General features: G+C 55.1%; 1 protein-coding gene across 1 annotated transcript in view; it reads right to left on the reverse strand.

Annotated features, from left to right (window-relative positions):
* Nucleotides 1-269: 269 nt before the first annotated feature.
* Nucleotides 270-25996, reverse strand: part of SLC9A3 (solute carrier family 9 member A3) — a 47137-nt gene continuing 21410 nt past the window's right edge. Inside the window, exons 2-16 of the mRNA XM_066243079.1 lie at nucleotides 15620-15922; nucleotides 12029-12189; nucleotides 9919-9997; nucleotides 9043-9220; nucleotides 8122-8342; nucleotides 6841-7043; nucleotides 6213-6302; nucleotides 6018-6088; nucleotides 5032-5161; nucleotides 2779-2894; nucleotides 1920-2049; nucleotides 1430-1606; nucleotides 1132-1204; nucleotides 855-968; nucleotides 270-517 (exon numbers count right to left, since the gene is read on the reverse strand). Coding sequence (XP_066099176.1) covers nucleotides 270-517; nucleotides 855-968; nucleotides 1132-1204; nucleotides 1430-1606; nucleotides 1920-2049; nucleotides 2779-2894; nucleotides 5032-5161; nucleotides 6018-6088; nucleotides 6213-6302; nucleotides 6841-7043; nucleotides 8122-8342; nucleotides 9043-9220; nucleotides 9919-9997; nucleotides 12029-12189; nucleotides 15620-15922 — 2294 coding nt within the window. The remainder of the gene's footprint in view (nucleotides 518-854; nucleotides 969-1131; nucleotides 1205-1429; nucleotides 1607-1919; nucleotides 2050-2778; nucleotides 2895-5031; nucleotides 5162-6017; nucleotides 6089-6212; nucleotides 6303-6840; nucleotides 7044-8121; nucleotides 8343-9042; nucleotides 9221-9918; nucleotides 9998-12028; nucleotides 12190-15619; nucleotides 15923-25996) is intronic.

The following is a 25996-nucleotide window of genomic DNA, read 5'->3' on the forward strand; positions in this document are numbered from 1 at the left end:
AAGAGGAAATTCTAACCAATAGGCTAAAACGACAAATCCTCAACCAGTTCTGTATCCCAGTATCCCAGATGGAGTAGCAGAGATTCAGATGGTCTCCTAAGAAATGTCTGGCCAGAACAACAGGCTGGTGGGAACAGGCTTAACGAGAGGAAGAGCAGCTGAAGAAAGTCTGCAGAGGTCAGGTCCAGGACCAAGAGAGAGGCAGATGCCTGGGGAGAGGAGCTGAGGAGAGAGCAGGCATTAGGGGCTAGGGAAGGGCAAGGATCCAGTTACATGTGCGTGGACTCAGGCAGAGGGGCGTGGGGCTGCTCCTTGGAGCCCTCAGCCATCCGGAAGGAGTCCATGGACTTGTTGCTGAGGCGGAAGGGACCCAGGCGGTGGAAGTTGTCAGGAGAGTAGGGGATCTGCACACGAGCCCTCTGGGAGGGCACCACAGTCTCCCCAGGAGACAGCCAGGGTGGCACCCTGGACAGGATGCTCGGATCCTCATCCGGAGAGAATACAGGGTTGTCAACTCCTAGGAGAAAGGGCAGTGTCTGATCAGCTTCCCAGTTGCACCTGGAATGGCAAGAGGGAGGGTGCTGCCCAGGGGTCAGGCATCGCTGTGTCCTGCAGCCATCACCTGGAGATTACCTGGAAGTTCAGAGTCATGTGCCTTTGGGGTTTCAGGCCCTCCACCCCATGCTTTCCCTCTCCACAGCATGGGCAGTATAAGTGAGAACTCTCTTCTCTCAGAGCAGAAAGCACTAGCATGCCATGTGCAGTTGCACAGTCACAGACCTCCCCAGTCCTGTCCTTATCCAATCACTGTGTTCACTTCTGAGGCAGCAGAGGGCCATTCCTCATCCCCTCACCTGAGGGGGAGTCTGTAGCTGTATCCCTTGTGACATTCGCCAGGAATTCGATCCCGCCACTCATCTCCTCATCGTCGTAGTTGGGAGTCTCCTCTGGGTCTGAAAGTTCCAAATCTGGTGGCAAAGGAAGGGCAGCACAAGGGAAATGCGCTGGGACAGGGAAGGCCTGCTCCAGGGCTCCTAGCGCGCCCAGAGGGTTGTCATCACTGCCACTCTGACAAGAGGGTCTCCTGAATTCTTCCTGACAAGCATGTTTTCCCGTGGCCCCAGTAGGTACCTTTTTCCTTAATGGTGAAATTGTGTACGGGGCTCTCCATCGGCAGTTTCCCATTGGGAATGCTGCTGTTTCTCTGAAACATGGAATGAAACCCCTCACAGATAAGTGTACAGCCCGATCCCCTCCCCGCCCAGTCCTTTCCTGAACGGGGCTGCCTTGGTGGTTCCATCGCTGACCAGCATGGTCCCATGGTAACCTCAACCGCACATGCCTCCCCTCACACTCTGCACCCCCTACCCCACCCACCCCCAGACTCATGGTCTCCCTTGTCCCGTGGTCACTTGCTTAGCACCCTCACCCGCTTCTGGGCACGCTCTCGTTTATACAGCTTGGCTGCCTTCTTATTCTGGTTGATGCCCAGCTTGGCCGACTTGAAGGACTCCAGGCGCTTCCTCATGGTCCTGTGGAAGATCTCCTTGTCCTGCTTCTCGTCCTCCTCTGGAGTTAACTCATGTCGACTATAGAGATGTTTGTACTGGGGAAGGGGGGAGGTGAGAGGGACAGTCACAGCTGGTGGTGATCTGCAGAGCTGGAGGCACCCCAATCTTTCCACCCAGTGTCACCCCAGGGCAGGCTTCCTGAGATGCTGGCCAGACAGAGCCCCGCGACTACCTGTCTGGTAGCTGAGCCCTGACCTTGCAGCCTGAGTGGTGTCTACCCTAAAGATAAGGATCTCTCCCTTCGCTCCAGGGAGAGGAGAAGAGAAGCTGTGCCCCCACCCGAGTCTCTCCCTGGCCGGGATCCCGAGGGGCTCTGGGCAGGCGCCCCCAACCCGCTGGCAAGCCCACCTCCTGCCGGGGCTTGTACAGGTACTGTTGCAGTGTGTGGTGAGTGACCATGTCCTCAGTGTCGCGGATGCTCCTTCTTCTCTGCTCCAAGGACTGCATGTCCAGGCACACCGCACTGACGTTTTCCCTCCTACGTGGGACCATGTGGAGTGTCTGGGAGCTCTATCGCTCTCCTGCCAACCCCTCCTGCCCCTGTGCCCCCTGGCCTGGGCACCAGCTGCTGCCTCGAAGGTTGGTCCTGGGACTCCTCGCCCTGGGGCTTTGGTCAGATTGACCCTCAGGAGGCCTCCTATTTAAGGTTGACCTTACCTGTGTGCAGTTCCCACAGCCCCTCTAAAGATCCCAGCTGTGAGCTCACCTGTGTGCCCATGTACTCACTGCCTCTGCCCAGCACCTGGGCACTGGCTGACAAGGCCAAGAACAGCCCTCCACTGCCTACAAGCACCCACCAAGCCGCTGGTTCAGCCAAGACAGGAGGCCCTGGCCCCAGATCTGCTGCCTGGCTTCCCTTCCCTCTTCTCTCCCTCTCTCCCTCTGCTGACACTAACACACTGACGGGATCATAACGGTGAACTTATCTGTGCGGGGGAACACCTGGTACCCACCTTTTTCCATACTCCTCCTCACACTCCATGCCTCCCCCATGGTGTTCGAGCTGGGAGTTTCCACTTGCCCCGTTTACACCTCTCAGTGACCCCAACATGCCCAGTGATTGGTGTCTATTCAGAGGGGCCCCTGGTGTGACTGTCAGGAGGAACTGGGAAGTGCTGGGCAGGGAATACCCATCCCCTACTCCTGCCTGCAGCAGCCTCCAGGGTCATGGGGGGGAGTGGAAGACGGGGTGAACTTGGGCACATACAGCAGGTAGGAGACAGAGGCCTCCACTGTGGACGGGCGTGGCGTGTTGAAGTCAACGTTGACCATGTTGTCGGTGCTGGGGGAGCGAATGAAGGCCAAGGACCCACGGCGCTCTCCCTGTGAGGAGACAGCCTGCATAAGCAAGGACAGGGAGCACCCCAGGCCGGGCCAGGCACTCCGACAGAGTTCAGGGAAACCCGTAGCACCAGAGCCATGTCACCCTGTTTCTGGATCCAGGACACCTCAGCCTGGAGAGCTAGATTTCAGAGGCCACAGCCAAGGCTTGACTCAGCTGAGCGGTTAGTTAGCCATTACATTGAAGAGGAAAGCAAGCATACAGCTGTGTGTGAAGGACACAGCACCCCAGTGGGTACCGTGGGCATGTGGGGAAAGTGTGACAGAACTCCATGGGATTAGGAAGGTGGCCCTGTCCCCCCTGGGAGTCCAAACCAGCTGTCCTCATTTCTCCAAGATGGAAATCCTCCGGAGTTGAATCTTCAGACTGAGACCACACAGAGCAGCACGCGAAAGGAACAGGTCATAGCCGCACTCCTGTTGGTGGGGGCTGGGCCATGTGCTGGGGTCAACCCTTAGGGGACGGGGCTGGAGCTGGGAAGGGAGGCCAGGTCGGCCCAACCTACTGAGGACAGATAGCAAGGTGCAAGTTCACCTCCTGGTGCTGTCTTAGTAGGCCTGACCGGGGAGGAGCCCACGGGTACAGTCAGGGGTTGGATATGGGGAGTAGCAGGTATAGGTGAGGCTGGAGGTCTGGGGCATGTGGGTTGGGCTGGTGCTGGCTCAGTGGATGGTTATGGGGCCCCCCTCCTTATTTCCCAGTGGCTCCCCAGCTCCTCTGCCAGGGGCACCTGATCCTTCTGAGTAACCTGGCATCAGTGTCTGGTGCATGTGGGGCAGAGGAGCCCCGTAGAGGCAGCAGTCATTTCCCTCTGAATAAACAAGACGCTTCCAGTCTCCTAACCGCACCTCTGTGTTGAGGCCACAGGGTTTGCTGAGACCTCAGCTGGCATGGGAGAGGACATAGGGAAGGCATGAGACCTGCAGACTGAGGGTGCAAGGGAAGGCAGGGAGGGCCTGGTCTGAGCCCCTCAGAGGAGGCCTGGGCAGGGCTCTGAAGTGACCCTGCTGCTGTGAATGCCAGGTGCCAGTGTGGGCAGTAGTGCCTAGCAGGGCTGTGTGGGATGGCCTGGAAGTCACTGTTATAGATCACACACTGGGGGCAGGGAGGAGCAAGCTCAGGACCTGCCTAGACCCAGGCTCGTGCAGGGCATCAGGTGACCTTGAGGCCCAAGAGGCATGCATGGAGTCATGCATGTGGCAGAGGCAGCCTAGTGACCAATGTAATGGCCATGTGGTGGACACGTGTGTTGAGAAGCAAGGAAGTGCTGTTAGGAGGTGTGTGGCTACTGGGGAAGTAGCCAGCCAGGCTGTATGTCCCATGAGGGGCAGGGTTGAACCTGAGACCCACCATGACTCACGTACCATCTGACAATCCTGAGTCCTAACTGTGAGTGGCTGGAGGCTGCTGCTAGAGAAGTGGTGTGAGAAACAGCAAGGTGCTCTGGGTGTCACCATGCAGCCTCCAGAACAGGCTCATCCCTTATGAGGGTGTGGCATCCTTGAGCCCTGCTCGTTGATGCCACACCCTGCATGCATGGAGGTGGAGAGCCTTCTCTGAGACCTGGGGCTGGACCCATTTACCTGGAGAAGGCAGGGGGCTCTGTGAATGCAGGAGAGTCCTGCTCACCTGGAGGGACAAGGTGATGCGGAGGCCACCTCAGAACCACAGCCTGTGCACGGGTGTGTTCCATGCTCCCCCCATGGGACTCAAGAAGACATCATTGCTGTTTCTCTCTGTGCGTGCATGTGTGCTCACACATGTGTATGCACATTCATGTGTGTGCGTAGATGTTGGGTGCCATGGTCCCATAACTCCCTACCTGGCCTCAGAGGTCAGCACTGTAGAGTGTCCTATAGAATAATGGGGGAGGGTTCTATGCCTTAGCTGCCTGTGTGAGAGAGAGAGCTGTCATATAACTTTCCCAGGGTGTTGGAGGACCCATGAGCCTCATGCAGATTTATGTGTGGATCATCAAGAACAGTATGGTGCCACCTGTAGCAGCCACCCACCCACTCATGGCCTCGGGTGCAGGAGGACCCCAGTGGTTGTCCACATCCCGTGTCTGGATCCCTCAGCCCCACCTCCAACACAGAGGGCACGCAGACTGCCTGGTACCTCGGCCACGTAGCTGATGGCATCCTTCAAGTTGAGTTCGTGGAAAACATTAAGAATTCGATCTCGTGACTTTTGGGCTGACCTTCTCATAAGAATTTTGCTGAGGAATTTTCTATCAAAATTGGACCACCTGAGAGATGGAACCACATAGTGTCAGCACCCGGTGAGCTGTGGGCAAGGCCCCAGGAGGATGGGGCAGGGCATTCCCCATCCACTACCCAGACTCACTAAGCACGGTCTCCCAGAGCTGGGTGAACACAAAAGACCCCTTTCTCTCGGGCTTTTATATAGTATTTATAACAACCACAAAGGTGAGTTTTAAAATAAAAGCAATAAACCGGAACTGTGTCTATTTCACAATTCTATACTTTGTTACTACGTCCCTACCTGACGACAGTTTCATTAGAATGTACATAGAATTGTGGGGTCTGTTTTCTCATTTAATTCTATATTGCAGAGAGTTTTCCAAGTGACTAGGTAACCCTCCAGAAAGGCAGGCTGAGGACAGGGTGGGGCTGGGGGAGGGGAGGGGAGGGGCCTCGAGCTCAGGCTAGTGATGGGGGGCACATTGTACCTGCATGAGGCACAGGCCAGGGGATGAGAACCCCCCTTCCCCAGCTCTCACAGAACCAGGCTGCCCAGAGTTTCTAAATTCAACACAATTAGAACAGTGACTAGTCATTTGGGTCAGAAGAGGGGGCTGGACCAGACTTGAAGAGGAACCTCCAGAAAAGGCTCAGTGCACTGGGGGAGGAGGGGGTCCCGGGAGGAGGAGGGGACCTGGACGTTTTGGCTCCTTTGAGTGCAGTGTTCTTTGTAGTTAGGGTTTTGTGGGGTTAGATTTAAAGGGAAAGGCAGCACTGTGTACCCTGAGGGTCTCGAGTCAGACACTGGGTAGAGGAGGAGGGAGAGAAAGGAGCAGTTGAGACAAAAGTGTCTTCCAAGGTTCCCATTTCACCCAGGCAGGGGCCATGCCAGCCACTTACTTGTCTCTGAGATAATTGTGTCCGATTTGCCCTGATATGTCCTCGATGGCCGAGAGGATGTGGTCAAAAGCCTTTCCAGAACAGATAGGAGGGTTGGTGTCACTTGACAGCTCTCCCTGTGCTCCTCATGCTTGCCCCTTCCCACCAACCCTCTTCCTCTCTCCCACCTCTTCCTCCCTTCCTTCCGCCCCCTACCCGGCCATGCAGCTTCTCGTTGAGTTTGGGCTCACGGTGCTCACTTTTCTTCACCTTCAGCCACTGCACCAGGGGCTTGATGGTCAGGCCCTGGGAGATGGGGGTACACTGACCCTGAGAGCCTGGGCAGGCCCCAGGGGTACCCTGCTCCAGTCCACTGGGCCCCCAGTGTGTGAATCCACGCCCTCCCCCCTCACACACACACATGGTAAAGTGGGCCACCTTATCCAGGGACCCAGCAGGTCTGTGGCCTTCCCTGCTGAGGAGCCCCCACAACAGCCCCTGGAGGTCTACTGATACCTCTTGAGTGCCTGAAACCAGCTTCTCAGATGAGCCTAAAGCAAGGTCAGGTGGGGTGATAAAATATTAACTGGGGCTCCGTTAACCAGTGACAGCTAAGGAAGGACATTTTTAGGCCAAATCATGCTGTGTCCCCTGTGGGGCCACATGAAAACCTACAAAACAGCTCCTACTTACTAAAATTATAAAATCTAATTAGGGCCTGGAGCTTGCTAAGACTCTTTGGAGAGCATGGCGATGGTGGGGCCGCCCCTGCGGCTGGTGGGGTGAGGCATGGAGGGCTGTCAGGAGGACAGCGAGGTGTGGCTGGTGCGGTGCAGGAAGCTACCTGGAAGATGACAGTGAAGTAGATGACGATGATGGTGGTGCTGACAAAGAGATCCTTTTCCTTGACCTTGTTCCCATCCAGAAGGACTACCAGGGCAAAAGCCACAGCCCCACGCAGGCCACCATAGCACATGACCACCTGGTCTATGATCTCCAGCTGCACCATGCGGTACCGGTTCAGAATCCAGGTCTGCAGGACGACACCTGCAGGCACCAGACATGCACTCAGCTCCCACAGGGGACCGTGCGCCCTGCCATCGCCCTCCCTGGCAGCTGCTGCACTGGGAAGGTAACATTTAGGAATTCCATCCTGGGAATTCCTGGACTGGAAGGCGGTGACAGGTGACAGCGGCATCTAGCATAGGGGATGGTGAAAACGCCATGCTGTAGTCCTGCTCACCATGTGCGTTGTTCCCCTTTGGAGGCAGGTCTCTCTCTGGATACTCTGACACTCCAAGTGGGTGGTGTCAGGCCGCTGGGCAGCTCTGACACTGTCCGGTCTCCGTGGGACCAAGGCTGTCTTTACCTCTTGCTACCTCAGGCAGTGCCAGGACCAAAGGCCACATTGAGGGCAGCAGGAAGAGAGTGACTCTATCCCATCATGGCCTCTGCTCTCTGGAGCCCTTAGTCCCCAGAGACTGAGGGAGGAGCAGGCGTGATCACTGGGAACCTCTCACCCCTACTGGCCCCCAAGGCACCACCCAGCAGGGATGGTGACAGGTGCTGGGTGCAGCCACGTGGGCTCCTGCCTCACACATGCCATGGTCATTTCCTCAGGGACTACACTGTGTCTGAGTCACTCTGCCACATCCAGAGTGAGTCAGTGGGAAACCAAATGGGTTCCTCTGAGTTTTGGAACCTTCCATCCTGACCCTTCCATTCTGCTCCTCAGCTGTCCTACCTTAGTCTCACTGTGGTGAGGCCAGGAGATGGCTTGGACCCCCTCTGAGGACTACTGAAGGTCTGTCTGAGGCTCTGCAGGGGCTCCTGAAGCCACCCTTCCCTGGACTGGGGCAAACACCGAGTCCCTGGTTCCCACAGGCCCCCCTCAGCCCGTTCCGATGTCACCCCGCCACTGTGCCGTCTCCCCGTTGTCTTCTATGGTTTCCTATTCCCCATCTCTTCACCCTCCATCACCCCCCATCATGCCCCATCCCCACTGTCCCCCACCATCTCCCATGGTCCCTCATGGTCCTCCAACCCCTTTCATTATCTATGGTCCCCCCATGCGCACACTGTCCCCCGCCACCCCACGCACTACACCCCCGCACCACGCCCTCACCAATGGCTCGGTACACAGAGATGAAGACCAGCGTCAGGAGCACAAACGCTGTGTTCCACCTCCAGATCTGGGGGACCACTGCTGAGATGCCCAGAAACATGAAGATGATGGTCTCGGCCCCGCTCGCCAGCATCTTCATGGTATAGCGCACTGTGGTGGCGGACTGCTCTGAGATGTTGGCCTTCACGTACTTCTGACAGCAGATGCCGCAGAAGGTGATGCTGGGGGACAGAACGGCCCGCTGTGAGGCCACGGGCCACGTCCTGCTCCCCGTGGGTCATTTGCCTGCTGTTCTTTGGTGGCACCTCAGGGCCTCTGTGTCTTGGTCAAATGTCTACCTAATTTGTCAGCCCTACTGTCCATGAACTCTGGGCTCCTAATGAAAATCAACACCCTAAGCTGGGCCCGAGCCGGGCTTTGGCACCTGATATCACTGCCATATGGCGTGAGCCTCTGGGGCCTGAACCCTGAGCCACAGAGCAGGCAGCCAGTTTCTGGCCAAGCCAGGCGGGCTGGCTCTGAGGGGTGGCGCAGGGCAGACCTGAGAGGGAGGGGCAGGGTGTGGGCCCGGAACACAAAGCCCCTCCCCTTTGGCTCAGAGCTGGCTTGCAGCTGGGACAATTGCATCAGAACTCCAACTCCATATTTAAAAAGCTAAATAGATCAAATTCTTTTCCCCCTCAGGGACTTTCCTTCTGGCTTGGAAAGTGGGCCAGGCAGACAGAGGGCTGGAGAAGGGCTATGAGAGGCTGTGCCTCCGGAGGGCTAGGGGAGCGAGCGAGGGCATCACTCCTGCCCTGCCCATTGGGGCGGGCCCTGCTCCCTGCTTAGCTCTCAGTGGCTCTGCAGCGCACCCCACTCAGCAGGGCCACCAGGGCGTGCTCTGGGCTCTGGGGCCTGCGGGAGTGAGGGAAAACTTACGCCAGGATGGCCGACAGGGACAGCATCTCGGAGGTGAGGTAGGACAGGTAGGAGATGACGAACACGAAGCCGGGCTCAATGATGCGCACGTGCTTGGTGAAGCGGGTCACCAGTGAGAGCAGGAAGGCAAACACGACCCCCACCAGCGTGCCCCCCAGGCTCACCACGAAGAAGGACACTGCAAGGGGCAAGGATGCAACGCTGGGCTGCCTGAATGGCCCTTTGTGGCCTCAGCGTGGCCTGACCCATGTGGCGTGGGCCAGGCTGGTCAGGCTGGCCTTCCTTCCAGACCATTCTTCATGTCAGTTGCCTGGTAACCCTCCCCACAGAGGCGCCAACAGCTCAGTAAACAAGAGGCCTATTCTCTGGAAGAGAGGCCTGGACTCCTCCAGCCTCAACATGGAAAACTGGGGAGAGGACAGTCCTGTGGCTCATAGGAGGTCCAGCTGCCTGTTCTCATTACAGAGAGAGCACTGTGACAATTGGCCCTCGGGCGTGGGTCAGCAGTAAGGACCAAGCCCTGCACCCACAGGGACAGCCAGACTGCCATTATCCATGCTCAGAGAAACACCTAGGGCCCTCCTAGACCCTCCAGGATACCAGGACCCACATCCTCCAACTTGAATTCCTTGTGGGTCTGAAGGGATAATGACCCTCGGGCTTCCCAGGGTGGCTGGAACCCAGTGAAACCGTGTTTGTGAAACATGCTGGGGACAGGAAGGACTGTCAGGCTGTGGGCTGCAGGGGCAGGCTGGTACCAAAGCCTGTCCTGTCCCAGCTCCACAGCTCGTAGAGACACTGACAAACAGTAGCCGCATTCTGGAGAGAGAGATGCGGTCCCAGCATTCCCAACACACGGACCCGCCAACCACACACCTATGCCTTTCACGCAATCCACGCCAGTCACCTTGTCACCACCCAGCGTCACGAAAGAGTCAAACACGTTGTACAGGACCTGGGGGACAGAGAGGCAAACCAGACATGGGGTCAGCCCTTCTACAGCACTGACCCCTCCCTGTCTTGGGCCTTGGGGATTGTGCGGCTGGAGAGAGGAGCTTGTAGCAGTCATCTATTCTGGAACCTGAAAACTGCTGCGAGGAAAATCACCATGGGGCAGTAATGGTCAATAGGAAGAAGGCCAAAGACGAGCCAGCGGGGAGGGGGGAAGATCTGGGAGGCAGAACATTCTGGAAGGAGCTAGAATCTTCAGGAGCAAACCTGGCCCTTTCCTATGCTGGGCAAAACGGGCAGCCAAAAGCTAACCTACTGCGTTCAAGTCTCAATTTCATTTTCCAAGACAAATCCCGAGTTTTGTCTTTGGTGACTTTGCTGTTATGTTGCCCCCCTGATGTGGGGTCACACCCCCTGGTATCTTAGCATGTTGATGTTTAAACTTCATCCCATCAAGACATTGAGATAAAACGCCCAGAAACCTTATCCTAGGCCTCAATTGTGGAGACAGCTGTGTTTTCTAAGCCTAAGGTCTCCTAAATGAGGCGCCAGGCTTTATCCCAGGGAGGCCAAGGTGTTGCCCTGGGTGGGCTGTGGGCCCTTTGGGAAGAAACTATCTCTGTGCTCCCAAATCTGTGCTCTCCTGGACCCCCAAGGAGTGGGCGCTTAATGCATATTTACAAAAGGAGACATCCCTGCTCACAGGGTTGTGGCACACACTGGGAACCAGACCACTGATTCTTTATAAAAACTCAGATGGGGACTCATGTAATAAACTGAGCCGCCTCTCCAGAGACAGGACAGCCTCAGGACAGAGCAGCGCCAGCCTTAAAGGGGCCGTGCACTGGGTTTCCCATTAAGTCTCAAGTTACTTTCAATTCCCTGGTGATTATCTCCTCTGCCACAAAAGGAATCTGGTGCAATCTGCCCTTAAGCTCTTCAATTTCCTGAACCCTGAAGGAACGGCAGGGACAAGAATTTCTTAAGAGAAGCCAAAGGCAAATTTAGAGCAAACAGGGAACTCCAGATCCCACAGTGTCTGCAGTCTGTGGGTCGATGTTGTAGACGGTGGGGCCTGCAGCCTGGCCTAGATCTGGCTCAGAGACACTGTCACTTCCAGGAAGGTTGGGTCCCAATTTGGGGATGAGTTTCAAAAACTTAAAGATGGCCACAAAGATGGCTGACAGTTCATGAACCTTCTATTTACTTCCCATAGTTTTAACTTGGCCTCTTGGCCCTGCCCACCCACAGGCCCTGACAAGCTCCCTGGCGCCACTGCCTCCAAGGGAAAACCACTGTCCTGGGCACAGTGTCAGTGCTCCCTCATTCTGGTGAAATTTTGTCTGTTTACTTATTTATTCCCTTGGGAAAATCAGGAAGAAGGACACCAACTATGGACCCAGAGTTAAAGACCCTCTGCTCTGGGAACAGAGACCATGGGATTTTAACAGTGAAATCATCATGGTGAAGAAGTGTGTGTGTGTGTGTGTGTGTGTGTGTGTGTGTGTGTGTGTTTGGGGGGAGGGTAAGAACTGTAAAAGCACAAATGGAGCAATCTGACCCAGAGTTAAAGACCCTCTGCTCTGGGAACAGAGACCATGGGATTTTAACAGTGAAATCATCATGGTGAAGAAGTGTGTGTGTGTGTGTGTGTGTGTGTGTGTGTGTGTGTGTGTGTTTGGGGGGAAGGTAAGAACTGTAAAAGCACAAATGGAGCAATCTGATTAAAACAACCAGTCATTCCAAGTTAGGAGGAAGCAGAGGAAAAGGCCCCCCCACTCCCCACCCCATGAAAGGAGCTGGCCCAGGGTCTGTTGTTTAACCACAAAGTCTTTAGGATGTTGGGACCAACTAGCAGACTCGAGCTCTGTGGGCAACCTCAGCAAAGCTCTTCCTGTGCTCACTGAAGAGGGGCACTGGCAATGCCCAGGGAGTGGGGGTTCTGCATTTTCCAGCACTAAATAGACATGGTTCCTCCCACCAAAAGCTCTGAGATGCTCTATGGCAAGTCCAGGACCCTCCCACATCCTCTCACCACAGTGACAGCGTCATTCAGCAGCGACTCCCCAAAGACAATGATGAACAGGACCTCGTTGACGTGAACCTCCTCAAATACCGCCAGGACAGCCACTGGGTCCACGGCAGCGATTAGGCTGCCAAACAGGAGGAAATCCAACAGCCCAGCGTTCAGGTCTCCTGGGAGACAAGCGGGGCATCAGGGAGAGCCTTAGAGGGCTGGGCGGCTGAGGGTCCCTGTAGCATCCCAGGGCCACCAGGACCTGGGAGAGAAGAGGGGCTGAGGGGAGTGGAGGCAGGAGCACATCCTCGGCCTCCCCACGCTGCCTGGGGCTGCTGGGCTGGGAACCCCCCGGGATGGGGACTCTGACTCTTAGGGTTCAGGCTGGCTAGTGTGGGAATCTGAGTCAGACCACTGGCCTCCTTTAGGGGCTCCCACCGTCCTTCAACAAAGGCAGGGAGCTCCAGCCCACCCACAGGACACTGACCACCCCTGCTTCTCTACTTCATTTCCCCCTGGGCCTGGCTGACCTATGATCCCCATTCCAAATGAGGCACAGGCTCCTGGCCGGCTTACTGGGGAGCCCGCTGCAGGCAGATGAGGGGCTCCGGTGATGCCTGGCCATGAGACATGCAGTCAGACCCGGCCCTGGGGAGTTTGCAGCTTGGGTCCACGTGAGCACAGATGCAGGGTCATAGGTGCTGGGAAGGCACTGGGGGCCTTGGCAGGGTGGAAGAAGGCTCCCCTGGAAATGATGTCTCAGCTATGATTGGAACAACTAGGACCAGCTTAAGGGGAGGTGATGGGGTGGGGGCAGGCCTCACAGGACCCTGGGAACCATGACTGTCCTTGGAAAATCCCAAGGGCCCCCAACATAAGTGGCTACAGGGGGGTGGGGGAGTGGGAGGGGGGAGATGAATGACATATTTGGGGGTGCTGGGAAGGGAAGGGGGAAGGAAGGAGGCCCTGGAAAGAGCGGGTCCATGTGGAGCCCAGCCCCCAGCTTCCTTCTGCAGCACAGCTCCTTCCAGGGGCTTCCTGGGTGCCTTTGGGTGGGGAGGTCGTGCTGAACTGCACTTTCCCCCTTTGTAATCCTCCCAGAGATATCTCAGGTCCCAGGTCACCAACAGGCCGTGTGTACACCCCGTTTCCCAGTGAAGAACCCACAACCTCAGGGAGGTGCATGTGGGTGTCTGTCTGGCTTAGTCCGGTTGCCAGGCCTGCTTTCAGCTGGGCTTGGTTGGAGGAGGACCTTGGCTGTGGGTCTTCCTGCTGCCTTGTTAGTGTTGAGTCCCTTCCCCAGCCCAAGTGGACCCCAAAAGCCCAGGAGCCAGGTAGGCCCTAGGGCTGGAAGAGACCCTCCTCCTATAGGGCAGGGAAGCTAGAGGGAAGGCAGGTGAGGCTGAACACACGTGGGCTGGATGCCCTGAGTTCTGGGACAGGGGCATCTGCAGGAGCCAAGTTCTCCCTCAGGGCCCAGCCATAAACCCAGGTCTGCTTGGGGAAGGTGGTCTCCACAGAGGTTTTCCCCCAGAGAGAGTTTTCTGTGAGCCCCATAGCCTGGTACCAGTGTCACAGTGTCCTGAAGAAGTGACAGGTATTAAAAGAACCAGCTTTCAGTGAGTTTAAAATACCTCGTTTGGAATGGGGATCATAGATTTCACTTGTCCACCCCAGACACTGTCAGTGGGCAGATGTCAGAACACAGTACTGCCTGGATTCAAACACCAGGGGCTCCCAGACACACACTTTCTGTCCAGGCCAGTCAATCCTTAAAAGTCTTGAACATCAGCCTCAAGCTAGAGAGGACCCTGATCCACCCAGTGGTACATTCCAGAAGCCAGCCACTCCAAGCAGGACACGACCTAGGGCTGGGAGCAGCCTGCCTGCCTCCCTGGTGGGGGAGTCTACTACCCACTGGCCCTGCCAGGACGGTTCTGTGGACTGGACTGAGGGCTCGCAGCCACCAAGCTGTGTGTTCTAGCCCCCTCTCCACCAAGAGCAAGAAGACTTGTGGCTTCGCCCACCTGCAGGGGCCTCTCCAACTGTTCAGAGCTTCCGCAGGGCCTATCCCTGAGCTGGCTCGCCTGCACAGTGACCCAGGTCGCCCATGCTGACCGCTCTGCAGAGGGGTACACCGGGCCTTGAGCCGCAGGTCTGCAAAGATGGGCCCTGCCCTCCTAGCTTCATTGGCTCCCAGCTCTGTTTACCCAGGAACAGAGCAGACATGTTGGCTCCTGGGCATTGCTCTGCTCCATGACCTGGGCTGATGCCCAGCCTCACCAGCTGTGTCCTGGATGCCAGTCATGGTGTCCCTGCTCTAAACCCTGATACTCTTCCCTGGGCCCAGTGGCCAGAGATGGCCATGTTATTTTAGGTATGTCCTGACTACCTAAAGGCATGCCAATAAACATGAGCTAATTGCACTGCACGGTCCTGCAGCTTCTAGGAGTGTGTGGCCCTTGACACTCTTGGTAGGTCTCTCTGGGCTGGGCTGGTGGGTGGTGCCAGTGGTGAGGGGCTTGAGAGAGCATGGTAAGGACAAAGTCCTGAGGTGACAAGAGTGCTAGGTGAGGTGACTGTTCTCACCAAGGGGCCTTTGTTCCTTTTTACCTCAATCCACCTCCTCTGTCACTAGGATTTCAAGGTCTTAATACACATGGTGGTGGGGTGTTGTATGAGGCTCTTCCTTCATTCAGAAGGAAATCACTGACCTGGGCTCATGGCCATGAGCCTGGCTGTGATGGAGGAAGTGCGTGAGGTGGGGCTGAATGCTCAGACAGGCGCCCGGTGGATGCTGACCTCCACCCTCTCACCACCCTGGTTACCCCAGGGCCAGCAGCAAACCTGCAGACCCGTGATATAACAGGGGCAGCTGGAGCAGCCCCCGGACAGGTCATCGTTAAGGGCTGCACCATGCCAGCACACCTGTGCGAGGCCTCAGGTGAATCTCTGGCCTCACCTGCTCCAGTTTTCCAGGTAATGACCCACTCCCTGGTGGGTGGGGTGCACCTTGCAGGTCCGCCAGGGCTGAGTTAACCAAACTGCAGGAAACACAGCAGAGGAGGAGCTTCAAGTGCATGTAACAGAGTGTGGCCTTTCCTTCAAGGTTTGGGTAGAAAGGACACCCAAATGTTCTGCTTAGGTGGATGTTTACCTGGGCTGTGGGGCTCAGATGCAGGCCTCTGCCAGAGGGGCCCCCTCCGCTCTGTCTCTGGGGGCTGGGTGATCGGGAGTGATGCCGGATCCCACCTCCCTGCCCGGGGGGGGGGGGGCGGGGGCAGCCAGTGGCCATTCCCACCTGCCCAGCCCACTGGCTGATCTGGTCCAGCTGGAGTTCACTCCCAAGCAGGACATGAGCCCTGGCCTGGGGATGCTGGGCTGTACGTGCAACAGTTATTTATGAATTGAACCTTATTTTAAACAAACAGGAGGGTTAAGTGGATGCACAGGTGACATTTCTCACTGACCCTGAACACTACCTTTTACGTCTGTGTTCTGCACCCTGAGCTTTCTTACAATGGGGCCGCCCAGAGTCCGCCCTGCGGAGCCCACCTCCAGGTCGCCCACCCTGCGGAACCCGCCTGGCGGACTGGGGTACCTGCTCACCCATCAAGCCACTGCAAAAGACTCCATAGAGGGACAGGCCAGTGGTGGCTGCGTTCCACACGGTGCCGATGACGGCGTACAGCAGGATGGTGCCTAGGTTGCCAAAGAAGAGCCGGTTGGGCATGAAGTAGCCAGCATCCAGCACGATGGGCGGCAGCAGGTAGAAGAAGAAGACGGTAGGCGTGAGCGTGAAGTAGGCGATGTGGTCGGCTGCCCAGACAATGCCGCCGAGCACCAGGCCCAGCACGATGAGCAGTGCACTCTCAGGGACCACGCTGGTGACCTTGTGGGACAGGTGGAAGCCTGCAGGGGAGAGGGGTGTCAACGGGGCCGGGACCCCTTGGGGGGAGGAGCGTGGGGCTGGGGATACGGAACACCCCCCATAGAGACGGGGAGGGAGAGTGAGGGGCTGGGACCCCATGGGGGTGGGAGAGCAGGGAGGGGGTTGGGACAGGGACCCCACAGGAGGGGCAGTCCTGGCACCGCAGGACAGGCGTGGGCTCGAGAAGCAAGGCCCCATACCCAGTGGACTCTTCTCTTGGTCCCAATAATGTGGCTTGGAGGCCCAGCTGGTAGGCTGTCAGCTGCCCCCTGGGGACCCGGCCAGAGTACACTCTCTTTAGAGGTCTCCCCATCTTCAGCCCAGAGAATGGCCCCTCCCAGAAACACAGCTTTCTAAGGCCAGGGTTTCCAGGGTTCCCCAGAGGAACTAGCTCCACTGCCCACATTCTAGCTCTCAGGGGACTGTGGGGACCCACAGCTGGCCACTCAGCTCCCTCGATCCCCTGGGCCATCAACCCAGCAATGATCTTAGAGTATTGAAGATTGAAGCCCCCCTTGCACGAGCCTATTGGAGCCCATTTCTCCTTTGTTCTATTGTAAGACTCAGAAAAAAGTGTAATTCCTATGTTAAGCCTGATTTCAAAATAGTTGGAATGTTGACATAAATGGTGGACTCCTTCTGCTTAAGCAATATTTGGCATAATTATCTTTTTCATCCACTTAGGTTCTGCCTATTGAGAGGCCTTGGAAACTGTAAGAAGAGCTGTCTCCCGAGCTGCTGGGTGCCCAGTCCCCAGTGGGGAGGAGGGTGCAGAGCATGGGGCGCTGTCCTGCTGGGGTCCTGCCCTGTGCAGGCCCTGTCCCAACTCGGAAGGGTCCTGGGTGAGGCTGGAGGAGGAGGCTGGCTCAGAGGCTGGGTCCTGCTGCTTCTGATCCAGCCCCACCCTGGCTGTCAGGATGCCTTGCCCCACCCTGGCCTGTTTCCTCACTTATAATTATGGGTCACTGTGGGGGCTCCCCACGGAAGAAGGTCTCCTGGCCTCACTGTTGTTTCTTCCCCAGATCGCCTGAGAAGCTGAGTGACCAGTCTAACATAGGCCCTTCTAGGTAGCATGGCCTCTGGCCTATGACCTGTGACTTACAAGGTCCCCCTACATGCTTGCTAAGGATCAGGTTTCAGCCAGGTGAGGCAAAATGGGTTAGTGCTTCTGGGACCGGAGGACCTGCTTGGGGTCCCACTGCCACAGAGCTGCAGGTCCCCGGAGCCCCCAGCCTGGCTGCACATCTTGTTCTGATCACACACACAAGTCAGATGGAGGCAGTGTCTCTTCGCTCCACCCCAGGGAGCCTCCCAGGAAGCCCTCGGAGGGAATTCCCACCCTTGTGGAGAAACTCAAAGGCCCACAAGGCTGGGGCCTGGACGTTGCCACATGCCTGAGGATGGGTAACAAGTGGCACCAGAGGGTAACCATTCGGCATGAAGGAGGCTGTTTCTCCCTCCTTCCCCAGCTGCTCAACAGGAAAACATCCTGGCCTCACCAGAGTCACAGGCTCACATCTCCTAGGGCAGGGGTCCCCAAACCTTTTACACAGGGGGCTAGTTCACTGTCCCTCAGACCATTGGAGGGCCACCACATACAGTGCTCCTCTCACTGACCACCAGGGAAAGAGGTGCCCCTTCTGGAAGTGCTGTGGGGGCTAGATAAATGGCCTTAGGGGGCCGCATGCAGCCCATGGGCCGTAGTTTGGGGGCACCTGCCCTAGGGGGTGTTCTCCCTGGGTTGGGAGGGGCCATGATGTGGGTGAGAAAGGACAGGTGTCCAGCACAGCCTACCCTAGGCCCAGTTCTTCTCCCACAAAACAGCAGCCCAGAGTCCCTGTCCTTGGCAACAACTGGCCTCCCAGATCTGCACATAGGGCTAGCCACTGGCAAGGGCACAGTTCTCTGTGCCACCTCTTCCTGTGACAGCATGCTCCAACTGCGCTGGGCCCTGGAACGTTGGGGGCTACCCTGTATGCTTTTGGAAAAAATCTGGGAGGCCTTGCCTCCCCGTGACCTGTGGCCCTGACATCCAAGCACATAGAGCAGCACAAGAACCCCCTTTGGGTCCCAGGGTCCCACCAGACACCAGACTCAGCACGTCCTGGGCCATCACAGGAATCTGCATTCTAACAGGTCTAAAGGCCCCTACCTGATGGACTCTGGAAAGGACTGGGTCACGTGTCCCTCCATTTGGACTCTCCCTAATTGTTTATTAATATCCAGAGAGAGCCAAGCCGACAGTCTTCTCTTCTTTCCTAAAGGGGCTGGTGTACGGGAGCTGGGTTTAGAAGACCAGTGGTCTCTGCCCCTGTCTGGCCCCGCTTCTCTGTTCTCGGTTGGGCCGTTGGTGAGTCAATGCCTTTCCCTGGGGTGGAGGTGCCATCTCCTGCCCCTGTGAATCCCCAGGATCTCCATGCAAGCTGTGTTGGAGCTACCCTCCTGGAGGTTTTAGCTCCATTCATCACTCATACAAGTCACTGTTTTCTCTAAAATGCATGTTCTTTATCCCTCTTCATGTCCTGGCCAGGCTCCAGCAGAGGCTGTATTTGTAGCAACCTCCTCACTTGTTCCTCTCGCCTTTTAAGGATCACATGATGGGTGACTATCTAGCAAAGCTCCCGGGGCAGCCGGGAGGCTAGGACCTTCCATGTTCGCTGGTCTTTAGACCTCTAGGAAGACAAAATCCAGGGACCCAAAGATACAGCACTGTGGGTCCCAGGGCCTAGGGCCAGACTTTGGGGGCACCGAGTGACCTCTGAACTCTGGAAGGTGCCTTGCTGAGGCGGCCACGAGGGATCCCCAGAGATGGCTCAGGTTGTGGTCAGGACTTAGTGTTTAGTCACAGTCTCTCCCAAGATTAGTAATGCATCACAGATCAGGAGCATTGTGCATTTACCTTTGACAACTGCAGGGCCGGCATGGCCAGAAGGTGCCGAAGGACCAGGCTTATCCTTAAGACAACAACAACAAACTTTGCACTTTAGGAACTGGAAGTCCTCACTGGCACCTTCAGCTAATCCTTTGCTGCATTCCTCTATGGCAGCTGGTTACTACAAAATCTTATTAATTTGGGAAATGAGCAAATGAAAGCCAGGTCAACTTCAGACCAGATGCACTTGGTCAGAAGTAAGCCCTGAAAAATCCACAGAAAAAAATAATTTGCACTTTTTACTCACTGAGAAAGAAACATACATCCACACAGTGTGTTGCACGTGCACTTCTTTCTGAACTTCTGCCGTCAGTGCTGGGCACACTCTGTGAGGGCATGATCCTGGGAGTGGGCGCATTTTAAAGTTGAGGACTCACCTGTGTCCTCCTGTGTGAAAGTGCTTATCACATCTGCCCACAGGGGCAGGCAGGTGGGAAATATCTCACACACACACACACACCCCGCCCTGGTAGATTTATTCTAACTTCACTTTTGAAAGACATTCATTTCTTTTTTGTGACCTGTTTCTTCACAGTATTTGTTCACAACTTCATAGGTTCTCAAGCCTTTTCTTGTCAACACGTCGCTCTTCATATACTGGTCCAGGGATATTTCCAGTGAAAGGTACGGCCACTTAAGTCGTTTCACTTTGTGTTGTTTTGCACTGTGCAGACATCTTCTCTCTTGGGGTAAATCTGTTGTTTGATGGCTTCTGAGTGTTATGCTTCAGAAAGCCATTCGGACTCCTCTGATTTCTACTAAACTTTTAACATTCAATTTAACTTTGAATTTAACAGGGAAAATATTTAAAAATAGTCATGAAAACTGAAGAACCTGCCTAACCCCAGAGAGAGGCTTCCCTGGGTCTGAGTGTCTATGGACAGCTCACTGTGCCGTGGTTGGGGCTCCCACACCGTCCCATCTGAGGGTGCCCGGCCAGCTATGGCCTCGTGTTCTCTCCTGGGCACAGACAGCTCACCGCTGCCCTGCAACCCTGTTTCTCATTTCCTGCATCCTAGAGCTGCTGGGTTCTGCCTTCGCATGTTTGCAGACCTCTGTCTGATGCCCGTGTCATAGGGTCGTGTCCTGGGGCTGCAGAGCCGCCCAGACCCTCCCACAGACCCTGCCCACCCCCATTGGGCTCAGTGGTGTGAGCAGGAAGGGCAGGTCAGCTGCTTTCACTTACTTATTTCACTTGTGCGAGTCACCTATTGGCTTGTTTTTTTCTAGCTGGTTGTCAGAAGAAATCTTCTCCTTGAGAACATCCTTGTAGCAGGAATAGCTCTCAATGCTGATTTTCCTTCTTCTGCCTAATTTGGGGACGTCTTTTCAGCTGCTACTGCTTGTCCTCCTGCTACTTCAATGGCCGGCCTCTGGTTGCTGGTTTATTATTCTGGCGCGGGGACAAAGGGAAGGTGGCAGTCTGAGATGGTCTGGGCTCTCCGTTCTCACCCAGAACGTGGAGGTCTCTGGTTGATGGAATTTCTCCTTGAGCGTGTCTTGCCCGCCTGCACTGGTCAGGCCCCCGGGCGGCTCTCCTCATCTCCCATGAACACCCTCGACGGCAGGCTGCATTGTAACGAGCTAATTAAACTGAAGACTCAATAGGTTTAAAGTGGCAATTTGCTAGTGGTTTAGCAATTAAGCACATAATGGACATTTTAGGAGTCAGAAAGCCAAGTTCTGGCTCAAAGTGCCCTCCAGCGTCGCTCCCGCCGCAGATGGCGAGGTTCTCAGGCCAGAACTGGGCCTGGCCAGTGTGGCGTGGTCCACGGACACAGGCGGGGACGCGGCTCTCTGTCAGGACCCGAGTCAGTGCAGGCCACACACTTCCTTCCTGCCACCGCCTGCACATTTCCAGGATGGGGTAATAATACTCATGTCTCAGGGTTACTGTGAAAATTTACCAAGGTAACAGGGTGGAAGCGAGTGTCAGCACCACACATGGGGCCTTACTTCCCTTTCTGAGCCCTCCGTCCACAGCCCTCAGCCCTGTGCGAGCGAAGGTGGGGAGGACAACCGCCCAGTACTTGTGTAGCAATCCCCAATCTAACAGCTGGGCTGCCGCCACTGCCTGGGGCAGCTTGGTCTCCTGGGAATCCTGCCAGGAGGGTACCACAGTGTGGGAGCAGGACACAGAGGTCAAGTGAGGGGCTCAGGTCTTCACCCTGCTCCCCAACACTGTCCTTGTCACCAGAAGACCCAGCACCTCAGCCCATGCTATAGGGGCCACATACTCAGATGGACTTGGCCACCCAGACACCAACGGCAGTGGGAAGCTCCATAGTTCCTGCCTAACCTTTGTTCTCTTTACCTCCAAAAAGACAAGGGACCAGCAGGCATGTGTGAGCCGTAACCTGGTCACTTCCTGAGGACCCCCATCTCTGGGGTCCACATCTGGTCTGTCCAAGGCCTGAGCCATGGACACAGAAACAGTATCCTGTGGCCATGCACTACCAGGGTGGCCTTGATTGGGACGTGAGCCAATGGTGTTGCCTTGTGCAGCAAAATTCCACCTTTGCTGGGCAGAATTCAGACCCTTTCCATTCGAAGGGCAGAGGAGCTGTGCTTTGGCGCCTCATGGTGTGTAAAAGGCAGAGCGCCATTCAGCGCTATGTCAGCCTGCGCAGCTGCAGCCAGAGCCAGAACCAAGACAAAGCTTTGCAGAGAGGCACTGGCTCCCCGCACAACTCAAATGCTTCCTTGGCAGCAACTCACCAGCATTAACTCCGACTCTACAAACACCGACATGCACGCCCTGGGCCGACAGCACCGAATAACAACGACGGTGAGAGGCGACATGAATCAGGACAGAATCAAAGTGCTCCAAGGACAGGAGTCCACCAAACAGCAGAGTACGGCCCAGACGGGTATGGAGCTCCCCAGCTGTGGCAGGTTCTTCCAGCAGAGAACTTCAACAAAGTGACTTCGAAGCCCACAGGTAACTGATTGCCGAGGCTGGAGAGTTACAACTAATTAAGCGCAAATGGCATGGCCACTGGGTGGTAACGACAGGGGATACAAACTTTTAGTCCTCATTACAACCTCTGACCAATGTTAAAGGTCGGGAGGCACTGGCCAGCTAGACAGCCATTTCTGGAGCAGGCCCTGGACAAAGCTGGCCCCGAGGGGCTTGGTAAGGTCATCACTGATGTGTGTCAGGCCCCTCAAGACTCAGCCAGGCCCTCGACCACAGGTCAGGCTGGCGTCGCTGCCGCCTCCAAGGGCCTCTCCACCGGATTCAGCTGAGTCCACGCAAATGCAGCAGCACAGTAAATCCTTTGGTTTTACTTTAACATGTGCGAGCCAGGTAAATTAACCCTGCGGGGGGGCGGGGGACCCAGAGCAAACAAGCAGTAACACCTTTCCAGAGGAGAGATGGGAGGCACCCGGGACCCATGTCACTTCGTAGGAAGAGCAGGTCAGGGTTGGTCTTGAAATGTCACACACTCAGGTATACACTGACACACACACACACACACACACACGATACACAGGCACAGATTCACACACAGATATACAGACACACATGCAGACACAAACACACACACATGCACATAGACAGACAGATACATACACCTTCATAAAAATACAGACACAGACACGATTACACACACATGGACACACTCAAATAACATGCACATGGTCCTCAGCATTAACTCTCCAGCACTTTCTACAGACAAGATGGGGTCCCCTCAGCTCTCATCCAGGAGAGGGCTGGCTCTGTGGACCCACTCCCCACCAGTCTGCTCCTCTCTGACCTCCTGAACTCACTGGGCACCCTGTGAGGAATGATAGTAAATGTGTCAGCCGAGTCCGGGGCAGGAGGCAATAATATTTATAGTGTCCACAAGTATTATCTAACTAACCCCACACCTCCTGCCGGCAAGGATGTTCCAGATGAGTGCTCCGAGGTCACCGGCCGATGGAGCTGAGGGAGACCCGGCCTTTCCTGGAGGAGGGCTGTGCAGGCTGCCCTGCTTCCCGGGCAGGTGTGCACTGGCGACGGAGCTGGGGGAGACCCGGCCTCTCCTGGAGGAGGGCTGTGCAGGCTGCCCTGCTTCCCGGCAGGTGCGCACTGGCGACGGAGCTGGGGGAGACCCGGCCTCTCCTGGAGGAGGGCTGTGCAGGCTGCCCTGCTTCCCGGCAGGTGCGCACTGGCGACGGAGCTGGGGGAGACCCGGCCTCTCCTGGAGGAGGGCTGTGCAGGCTTCCCTGCTTCCCGGCAGGTGCGCACTGGCGGGCGGCAAGGCGGCCACTTCCGACACCACACGCAGACGGTTTGGAGGACTGGCCCTTTACAAACCACAGAATGTTTTAAGCATCACATCTTGACAAAACTCAAGCAAACTTTGTCAACTTTTAAATTAAAAAATGAAAATTGATAGTGGTTTCCTTCGGAAGCAGCAGATTCTTTGATTCTGAGCCAATGTGAGCAACAGACGTGAGAACAGGCTGGGCCTCTCTGGGTCAGCTACAGCCTGTGGTCTCCCTTGTGCCCCTCATGTCCAACAGACAGGGAGACCCTCCCTCCCTTGGTCACAGACACTGGTGAGCTCAGCCTTTGGGGCCTCTGTTTCCAGGCAGTGCCTGAGTCCTGAAGCACTGACGCCCCTCCTGTATTCTCTCTGGAGAATACATTCAAATCACAGATGTTGCTGCTTTGAATTATTTTGTTTTCCTCATTATTTCCCTTTATCTGTCATATCACCTCCCATAAATATGTTTGTAGAGGGTGTTACTCAAATAGGCTTGGGGGCAGCTTTGATGAGAGCCCCACTGCTTCCCTGTGACCCAGATCACTAACAAATGTGTCCTCTGGGGTCAGATTAGAACGCCACCGTGAGACAAACTCAGTGGACTGCTTCCCTGGTGCCCAGCAGGCGGCTGGCGGCTGGTGGCTGGTCGGGTGTTCATGCCGTAACTCCGGAGGCCTCGGTTCAGGGAAGGGGTTTCAGGGACAGCAGTAAAATGAAAGGACAGTTTTAGATTTATCTTCAAGCACTAGCGAGAGACCCAGAGGATCACTTTTATTTAAAATAAGCCTAATCCTGTATGCAGAGGCATTTACCCCCAGGCTGTTCCTTGTAGGGCAGGTAGCAACAGCCTGGAAGGTATTACTGATATATTATGTGGTTATACACATAATAGTATGAAATAGTATGTGTTGTGTTGTCAGGTGAGGCCCCGAGCAGATGGCTGGTGGCCGTGGTGCGCCCATGGGAGCCGGCACCAGCCACACCTGCAGCAGCAAGGCTGCCACGCTGCAGCGTCCTGCTCCCCAGGTGCGTTCTCCCTCTCAGTGCTTCCTCTGCGGCAGTCTGCTCCCAGAGTGACCCACGCGCAAGGGGGTGTGCAAATGAACTTAAAGACTTGAGATAGGATTTGTGACAATTACAGGTACCTCCTGCTTTTCGGAAGTTTACATTATGCCACTTCGCTCTTATGAAAGACCTATACTAGTACCCATGTTTGCTAACTGGAAGAAATTCAAAGAGGATTTTTGTTTTTATGAAAAATGGTGAAAAGCATAAAAAGCATTTAGCGTTTGTTTTGCAGTGGCCATTACAGAGGCAGCGACACCCTCAGCGGGGAGAGTGGCAATGCTTTTATTACATGTTAATGTTATTTTAGGTCTTATGTGTTATTTGGCATGATTTGGCAGGTTATTTTCTCAGTCTGAGAACACTCAAAATTTTTTCATATAAATGAATGGTAACTGCTTCTCCCCTTTATGTCATATTGGCTTAAGACAGTTTTCATAGTAACATTCCATTTAGAATTGCGGAGGGGGGTGGGGACAGGACCTGTACATCTTTATGGCTGGAAGTTGGTGGACTCTCCTCCCTCAATTAACGAGCCTGAACTCTGAAAATATATAAACTACTTAACATGCTGTGGAGAGACCAAAAAAAGCAAAAACTGAGAGGGCTCTAAACTTCGAGGAAGGAACAAGCACTGAGTAATTTCCCTGTTATTATTATTTTTTTAATGGCTTTTTTCCAGAGAGCAGGTCCCAGCCAGGGCCATGCAGAGTAGCTTAAACTTAGAAAGAAGCCTGTAGTTCTTCTGGATTGAAAAACGGCAGACAAAGATCAGTGTAAGCACAGCAGCTGAGGTGTGAGGGGGGCAAATTTCCAAAAGGGAAGAGTCAGAGGGGTTGAACCCCAGAGTCGTCTGTGTATAAACTCCTTCCAGATCTCTGGATGGCCTTTGAATTACACATGAGAGAGGCAGGCCCAAGTGCCAACAGAAGCCAAGAGAACTGGACAGAGATGTCAGCTGCTGTCACCACAGGAAAGATACATTTGAAGTTCCAGTTCAGTCCTGGTAGGACAACGATGTAGCAACAATGACCACCACAAAAATCGATATTCTTCAGAAGAACCTAATTGAACACAGAGTGTCTACCATGTATCCGTAATAATGTCCTGGATATACTCCAAAATCACTAAACATATGAAGAACCAGGAATGGGGGACCCATAAATCAATGGAGACCTCAAGATGACATAGATGTTGGAATTAGCAGACAAGGATTTAAGAACCCCTATTATAATATGCTGAAGGGTATTAAGGAAAATATAATAAGTTAAAAATTAGTAAATCTTAGTGATGGAATAGAACAGGGGTTGGCAATTTTTTTTCTAAAAGGCTAGATAGTGGGATGCAAGATGGCAGCAGCATACAAGGACAGTGAATTCACCCTGTCCCACAAGCACACTGGAATATTCATGTATACAGAGGGAAATTTCTTCTGAGAGACAAATAAAGGATGAAGGAACAGCTTCTGAAAAACATATAAGTGACAAAGACCAATAGAGAAGACTTGGATGCTGTGGGAGCACTCTGGGAGCTGCGGGAATCCTCCAGAATCAGGGATGCCGGTGAGCACCATTGTTTGCGTCCCTCTCCACCCTGATAGGGCAGGTGGGAGCCCTACTCGGGTGCTTTGCCCTGACTACATCACCACTGCAGCACATTCCCAGCCACACTGCTCAGAGTCCATTTTTGTTGACTGAAGGGAGCAAGCAGGATCAACAGGTGTCACCACATGGACCTGGCCTCCCTGCCCAGAGCTGCTCCAGCCTGACAGGCCAGTGCCCCAGGCTCTGTAGGCACTT

Source organism: Saccopteryx bilineata, chromosome 1 (assembly GCF_036850765.1).
Source record: "Saccopteryx bilineata isolate mSacBil1 chromosome 1, mSacBil1_pri_phased_curated, whole genome shotgun sequence".
NCBI lineage: Eukaryota > Metazoa > Chordata > Mammalia > Chiroptera > Emballonuridae > Saccopteryx > Saccopteryx bilineata.